This window comes from Limulus polyphemus, unplaced genomic scaffold (assembly GCF_000517525.1).
Source record: "Limulus polyphemus unplaced genomic scaffold, Limulus_polyphemus-2.1.2 Scaffold1244, whole genome shotgun sequence".
Lineage (NCBI taxonomy): Eukaryota > Metazoa > Arthropoda > Merostomata > Xiphosura > Limulidae > Limulus > Limulus polyphemus.
The window spans coordinates 41,359-50,184 of NW_013666854.1; the positions used below are offsets into that span (position 1 = coordinate 41,359).

Here is an 8,826-nt window from a genome sequence, read left to right on the forward strand (position 1 = left end):
GATAAAATATAAAGTTTTACTGAAAAAAAAACATCTGAAATGTATTTAGAAGGTTTTAGAGATTATGCAAATGACATTTGAGATTTTTGAGATGAATAAAAGTATTTTTACTCTTAACAGGAAAATAATTTTTCACTCAGACTGGTCAGAAAAAGACTCGATATATTCAAGGACAAATCTTTAGTAAAAATATTTTATTAAAACTGATTTCATGTAAAAACGACTCGTAATGCTTACTTAAAGTCTGCCAAATTTTGTGATGATACACGTACAGTATTAAAAGTTATAGTATTAAAACTAAATATAAATAAAATGGTTATGTGGCCATATTGAGAGAGTTTGTAACCACTAAATGTGCAGTGCATGTACTCTATGTACGTAGTCTTGTCTAGTTGGCTATGATGTGACTGGGCTCATTCCAAGTGTCATGAACAAACTACTACAAAGTGTGTGTGCAATATGCACATGATAAAGTGTGAAATACTGTACATGCCGACTGGCGGGAATTTCCGAGAAATGAACATCAACATTTAACATAGTACCACAACTCTAAGTCTAAATAACTTTAATATATGATGGAAATCCCAGACCTGCACCTACAAAAATTGAGCTAAGTATATAAACCTTAAACGTATAAAGCTGCATAAATTCAGGATAAGTCAAAAGCCCTAAAGTTACACAAACTCTTCATGCTACATAAATACTACAGCTATAGAGTTCCGCATGAACTACAAAAAAACAACCTAAAGTTACATAAGTTCAATATACAAAATTCCTAAATCTTTATAAGAATCACATAAATACACATGCTCAAAATCATATAGAAATCAAAAACTCACATATTTCTTCCTGGTTTCACTTCATGAGACCAGTGAACTCCTCCAAGATGTTGATTTGTGCAATGTCCATCAGTGCCACCACTAGAAGTCACTGCATTTGAATGGTAGGTGCCTGTTTCATGGACAACAGTATCCCACTTTGGTGGTGTTCCTTCCTTGATACGTTTCTTCTGAGGTGACAACTGGGTGCTACTCACTTCCTTCTCTTTCACAGTCCTATGGTCAAATATAGTTTTTTAGAAATAAATATATACACTAATATAATATTTCCATATAACGTGTGAACTCTCATATTTTGATCAACTGGAATTAGAATAATAAATGTCATTATCATTAATGTATCATAAATATTAACTAAACCCTGTTTACAATCTAGCATGATAATAGTAAACTACATACATTAACTTTCAGTCCATTTGCACTTCCATGATTCATTATCTAATAATAAGCATGGTTCTGTACACAAATTACTTCTAAAATGTTAATTTTTGATGGAAACCAAACATATAGTCAATGCACGTGTGTACTGCTTTATCTATATATAAATATAATAGTACTGTCTGTTGTATGTCCATGTAACTACTTCACAGAGTGTGGATGGATCTTCACCAAATTTGGTATGCAGGTTCAATGTGTCCATGGGGAGATATATAAAAATTTTCAGTTTTGCACTTTGCATTTTGTTTTTTTTTATGGGCGTTTTTGCATTTTTTACCACTACTTTGCCCACTGTTGATGGATCTTCACCAAATCTGGCATGAAGGTTTGATGGGTCCATGTGGAGATACATGCAAAGTTGTGATTTCACATTTTGTGTTTTTCAGTTTTTGTGGGCATTTTTACAATTATATATATATAAGGGAAGCAGCTTTCATGTCCTAAGGTAACCTTTTATTAATAATGACTTTATATAACTTCTGTCCAGGGGATGAATACTCCAGCTAGTTAAATAATATACTAAAAGATAATTCAGACTCCCATTTTACACATGACTGATAGGATCACTTAAGTGAATGGTATCAAAATATGAAGGTTATTGCCTATATATATTCAGTTAACTTTAGAATACTACTTACCACATACACTAATATATTATTCACTCAACGGATGTTAATGTTTTAACATGACATATTTCAATAATGAACAATAAGGTACATTATAAGTTCTGCTGCAATAAAGTACAAGTAAACCAAAAAAAATTTTATAAATCACTGGTTCTCAATCATTATTGGCTCAGAACCCTTCAGTAAATGTTGATGGCTATTATGACCCAGTAAAGAGCTTTAGTGAAAACAACGTATGGCTTACAAAACACTTACTAAATAAATAAATCATCTATTACCTATTCTCAAAGTCTGTTCATAACTCTCTAACACATTCTGATGATCCAATTTTGTATTGAGTCCCATGGGTTGAGAAATACTGTTATACATCACCCTTTTAACTTAGTTTAATTAATACAGATGTTAAACAATCTGAAAAACAACATTTAGAAACATTTATTGTTCATCAGTGTTATTAACGATTTTATAACTTTAAAGAAAAAAAAAATTTTCATTTCTTAAAAAACAGTATGTCTTAACCCTATGTACATGGCACAGTCAGAATGTGTATGTTGTGACATATTACATAAATATATTCAAAATTTAATTAAGTAACTTTATCAATATATGTTAATAAACTTGACATTAAAACATAATTTATAATTCAAATTTTTATGATATTATGGTTTTAATTTCTTAAATATTAAAAAATTGTTAATCTTTACCTTTTTGTATTATATGACAATTCTCCCCTCTCAATTTTCATTTTTAGCTTTTCTCTCTTCCTTTATTTAGGTTTTAGACATTCCAAGCAATAGAAATACAAATTATAGATAATTATAAGTCAGAATATAAAATTAGGACTTTCTATCTTCTCAATCTGCTAAGATATGAATAAACAAGTTCAACTCACCAGTGAAGCTCCGCCCATCAATCTTATCTATTAATTAATATATCAAAACCCTTACTTAATATGCATTTTTAAAACTAACAGAAAGAGCTTTTTTCTCCTTTACAAGAGTTTTACTATGGTAATATTTTTTTTCTTTTGGCTAGATGTTGACAAGTCTCATTCATTGTTTATGTGTAATGATTGTTTTTAGTTCCAAACAGCTAATGGAATTTTTTTAGTATACTTATAGCTTAGTTAGAAAGTTAGTTATATTATAGTAGCCTTAAGACATTCTATTCATATATGCGATATATTTTTGTGTTATAGAATGCATATTTGAAAGCTATATAAATTTTTATTGAAAAATCAATTTAGTTAAAAAAGTAAGGCCTAACACAGTATGGTTTGCACTTGTGCTTCACTTATGATGTTTGTGATATGTGACTAATGATATTTGGTGTGATTTATTTTTGATATTCTTTTACATGTTTCTAGAGGTTATGCAAATCTATATAAATAATATGCTTGTGGTTGTAACAAATTTATTGATCAAATGCTACAAATCTCATGTCATTAGAAAGGCCTTTGTCCGAGGAGTCTGGATTGCATATTGGTTTTTCCATTCAAAATCACCTTACCTGATTTTTGCTTATTCAAATTTCTTAACACAACAAATATGCGACAAGATGGCACAATGTCTCATGTGATAACTTGCTTCAATTTCAACTTTAATTTTTTATTTCCAAAGTATTTCACACAAACAACACTTAACACACATGTAATTTCCTAAAAAAATTAACATTACACTAAATACAACTGCTATGGAGGTTTCTCAACTTTTTTAGGTCTAAAATATGCATGTGCAATTCATTCACAACCATATGTTTATCAATTTGTGAACATGCATTCAGATGTTTCTGCATATTCAGCTAAGTCTGCCATCATTACAACTTTACTATACTTAACTTTGGTTCATTTCATAGACTGCTTATAACTGTTTCATACTCTGTACCCTATTATAAATGCTATTACTATACTTTATTGTTTACATGTAGTTTTATTAAATAAAATTATGTCTACATGAGTTTGTTTGTTTGACCTCATAAAATTTTTCAAGTAGAACAAGATTTATCTATCTAAAACATAATGCCTGCAAGAAAGAGTAGCTTAAATGCCATGCATGAAAATAATAGAATAAGGAAAATTCAAGCGAAGGACACAAAAACTACTGCAAATGTTTTGTGGTTCACAGCTAATGAAAATTAAAACTGTAAAGTGAAAAAAAAATATTTTTTATTCTTAACATGATAATCACCTTGCATTCAGAATGACTCAGTAAAGACTTCAGAAATTCCTAAACAACTCTTTAGTAGAAATATTTTATTAACAATTCATATTTTTTTTGTATAAGAGACTTGAAATATTTACTAAAAACTTTTCAAATTTCATAAGTATATGTGTAGCAAACTCAGAACTATAGTTAACATTAAAGATAATTAATGGTGATCAAAAACAGGAATTTATATTCTTCCTGTTTCTCATTATTGCCTGAAAATATAGCTCTAGTGTTTACTTGTAAAAGATAAAAGACTACTATACTATTTTTCTTGATAAATTAACTTACCTGCACTACTATATTAACTATCTTTAAAAACAACACGTCAAAATGAAACTAATACACAAATAACTATTTTCAGTTTTTGTGTTCTATTACTTTATTAGTTTTAACAGCCAGCTGCTAAAAAAACTACAAGTTAAAAGCTTAAACATTTCCCTTGACAATAAAATATCCATGTTACTTTTATTAAAAATAAATTTACTTGCCGAGTTTTGGTAACTCTTTTAGATGAAACCACCTGTATTGCCCCATTCCCACCATGATGGGGCATAACAGCTTGCTGTTGGACATAGCAGTGACCAGGGTTGGGGTTAGCTGCAACTATTCCCCATGGAGGCTGAAGACCTGGAGCTGTAAGTGTTGTAGCCTGCTTAAATACCAGAAAAATAACAGGTTTCACACAATAGCAATTATTTTTCAGAATAATGAGTGAAACAGGAGTTTTAATTAACTTTATAAGCACATGTTACTCTACTATTATATAAAATTGCAAACACTAAATTTAACACACACACACCTATACATACATACATATCCCTTATATGTTGAAGCTTACAAATCATAAAATACTTTTTCACCTTTGTGAAGTACAATTTTTCATTAATCCACAGAAGATAAAAAAAAGTATCCACACCCATATCATTTATATCATTCAATAAAAAAAACAGCATAGTAAAAAATAAACATTCAATAGCACAAACTCAAACCACACCATCATGAAAGAAGAAATCGGAGATTAATTTGTTTGTTTGAAGTTAAGCACAAAGCTACACAAAGGGCTACCTGTGCTCTGCCCACCATAGGTATCGAAACCCAGTTTCTAGGGTTTAAGTCTGCAGACATACTGCTATGCCACTGGGGGGCCAGAGATTAATAAAAAATAAACAAATACAAATGCGAGAAGAGAGAGTACACTTCAAAATATGTTTCATCATTATCATTTAGCTTTCCTCCATCCTTTCACCTAATTTATATTAATTTATTTTTATATAATTTTAGGTTATTTTTAAACATGAAGTGCATATTTTACACCATTTTAACTGTTGTAGACTGGTTTTGCAAATTATTTAAGACTGGATAAATGCTATTTAATCTGAAATAATATGCTATTTAACTCTAAAAATATATTTTGAAATAAGAGATTACTTCAATTATAAATTCTAACCTAGAATTTAACTCCCTCCAGAATTGCTGAAACAAACAAATGCTACAAAATTTCTTCATTAACCCTATGAAAGTGACCTATTAGTTTTGTAAGTAGGTTACGTAACTCTCATGAAAGTTCTTTATAAAATGAAGCTAGTGGATTAAATTGTTTGAAATTTGATATGAATGCTCCCAAAAGAATGTGGTTTCGGGAATATAAAATATTTAATTTTGATTCTGATAAAAAAAATTCATTATTTAATGTAGTTTTTGAAACTCAGACTCTGAATAGTTCAAATGCAAGGTGATTTTTATTTTGAGTATAAAAATACTATTTATCTTACAGTTTTCACATGTCATTTGCATAATCTCTAGAACCTTTTAAGTGAATATCAAAAGCTTTTTAAAATAAACGTTTATATTTTATTTTCTAAACTACATAAATTTTTTTAAATTTTATTGTGTAATGTAAACGTTGTTTTACCAATATTTTTTTAAATAAGGTATGCACATATTTCCATTTCTTAATTTTAAACATTTCATTGCACCATACATTGATGATAATAAAGTTTGTGATATTTCGGTAGCTTCCACTACCATCATCAGGAGTAAAAATCTATGCGAACAGCAAGTTTTTATATAAGAATGGTCAGATTCGTGTCACCCTGGTGAATCACAACGAGTCCAACCATTTTCATAGAAAAAACCTGCTGTTTGCATATATTTTTTACTCCTGATGACGGTAGCAGAAGCTACTGAAACGTGTTGAGTCATCTTTAACTATTTAAAAATGTTATTGTGTAATGTAAACATTGTTATACCTATATTTTTTAAATAAAGTTTATTGCACAATGTTGCCGTATATATTTTATGTACATACCTTTCAGGTTTTTGTAGAAGGCTTTTGAAACTTTTTTTTTTAATATGTGTAATTTCAAGTCTTTATCTTTTTCACTTATAGTTTATCTTTAATTTTCTTTTCCAATTCTTTGTTTTTTATTATTTATGCCAATACATCAACTGGTCCTTTGCAGGATTTTATTATCATTATTATATGGCGACTCCCACGTACAGATTCTTTCGCTAAAGTTCACACACGTGAATGATGCTACCTTGTTTATACACTTTCACAATCCAAGCTACAACAAGTTAAACATATAAAAACCATTAAACATTTCAAATATGCATTTTAAAACAAAAATCATACATAATTAATTAAAATATAAATGTAAAACCTAATGCAATCTAGCTATCTATAAAACTAATACATATATGGTGAGAAACAACACTTGCCAAGCTCAAGAGAACAATGGACTTGGCTTCACTTCATCATGTTTGAAAATGAAAGCATACACATATGTTTACCATTACAGTAACAAATTTCATGAGCAAAATCTGCTCTTTCTATTGGTTATAGGCATGCCAGTCAATTCAAACTGTCACATAGCAACACAGCTACGACTCTGCAAGTGGGAATGGCTGATCTCAAACTAAGGAAACATCTAAAATGGTTAATTGGGGAGGAGAATGTCTTTTTAAAAGCCTTGAGAAACTAATAATAAAACATTTGTAATTGGTACTTTTGCAGGAGCTGTTTGCATTCCAAACACAAAGTTACTTCTCTACCAGCTATTAAAGTTGAGAAATTGTAAACACGGGCAGATCACATTGCTATATTTATTGATATAAAAAATATATTAGTTTTAAGTACTTTATGAAACAACTTACAATTAATTTAGTTTCAAATTTATAGACTATGGACCCAAGATATATTTTACGCTTTTGTGGAAGCAAGCTTCTCTATAATAGTTTTAAGAATATACAACATATGCCCATAATGTTTTTTTGGTTTCTAGCATCCCATATGTAAAGCTACTTCAAAATGTCTTGTAAATTTTTATTCATATGAAAACAGTAACCATGGATTAATAGACTTAGCTTTCTTGAATGAATTTCTAGCTTCAACATTTTTTTGCATTTTGTTATTATCAGCTTCTTTGATTTTCCTCTACAGATTTACCTCTTAATCCTCTCTCCACCCCTCCAAAAGTTTAGTGAGTTTACATCCAATTCTAGAGTCACAACTCTCATTTATGCAACAGCTAAAATCCTTGACAACTTGTTCTTTTAGCCTATTTTTCCTAATCTGTTTTCTGAGGTTAAAGTCATTTATGTTATTGTATTCACCTAGTTATGTAAAACTAAATTACCTTCAGTTTGAACAGCTTGGATGAACAAAAAGTTTTATTTTTTGTTTTATTTTTTGCAAAAGCTGTATAGGAGTGTTCATTTCTACTAGATTTATAATCTCAAAGTTACACAAGCGATTGATACATGAAAAATAGTTCTATATATATATATATATATATATATATAAGAAATAAATACCTTAGTAAGGAAGCATATTATGCTAATATGATAATAGGTAGGCAAACAAGGATTGATAAGCGTAAGGAAAAGTTCTGTTGACGGTGGAACGTAACACGTTTTGACAGAACATTGGTCTGTCTTCTTCAGGTATGATCAGAACTAAGCAATACAAGGCTTATGTATCATTTCAAAGACTAAAGACACAGGGATTAAATGTCACAGATTGTTGCTACCATGAAATCTAACATCAAATATTTAAATTTGAATTTCAATGAAGAGGAAAAAATCAGAATTAACATACACTCTAGACTTGCAACATATAAAGACAAAATATTAAAACTTAACCTTAAAAGAAATTAAAAAGAATTAAAGTCTAACAACAAGATATACATAACAAGAGCTGATAAAAGTGGTTGCACTTTAAAGTAGATAAATCACATTATAAAGCTGGTGTCAACATCTTATTAAATGACAGATATTACACCGTACTCAAAGTTGAACCTACCAAGAAAGTTCCTTCAAACATTAAAAAACTAGTTAAAGGCTGCCCTATCACATTCACAAAGAAAACATTCCTTACAGAACTATAGTATCTACCATAAGCTCACCATCACAAAACATTGTTAAATTCTTAGTTAAGAGATTAAACCTTCTACCTGAAACCAACTCTTATTCTCCCAAAACTCTCTAGACTTTTTCAACAGAATCTAAATCTTCAAACTAAACCAAGAAGATATGTTAGTACCTTTCGACATTAAATCTTTATTTACCTTAATATCTGTTGAAAAAGCTATACACTGTCTAAAAGCAAAATTAGAAGACAATCCTGTAACAAAACACCTTATCAACCTCACAGGATACTGCTTAAACAACACTTATTTTACATAAAAAGGCCAGTTTTACAAACGAAATAATGGA

At 29.5% G+C, this 8,826-nt stretch overlaps 1 protein-coding gene across 1 annotated transcript in view; it reads right to left on the reverse strand.

The window, feature by feature from the left end:
* LOC106462762 (homeodomain-interacting protein kinase 2-like) overlaps positions 1–8,826 on the reverse strand; it is an 88,722-nt gene that overhangs the window by 24,411 nt on the left and 55,485 nt on the right. The window contains exons 18-19 of the mRNA XM_022390098.1: positions 4,599–4,759; positions 840–1,055 (exon numbers count right to left, since the gene is read on the reverse strand). Coding sequence (XP_022245806.1) covers positions 840–1,055; positions 4,599–4,759 — 377 coding nt within the window. The remainder of the gene's footprint in view (positions 1–839; positions 1,056–4,598; positions 4,760–8,826) is intronic.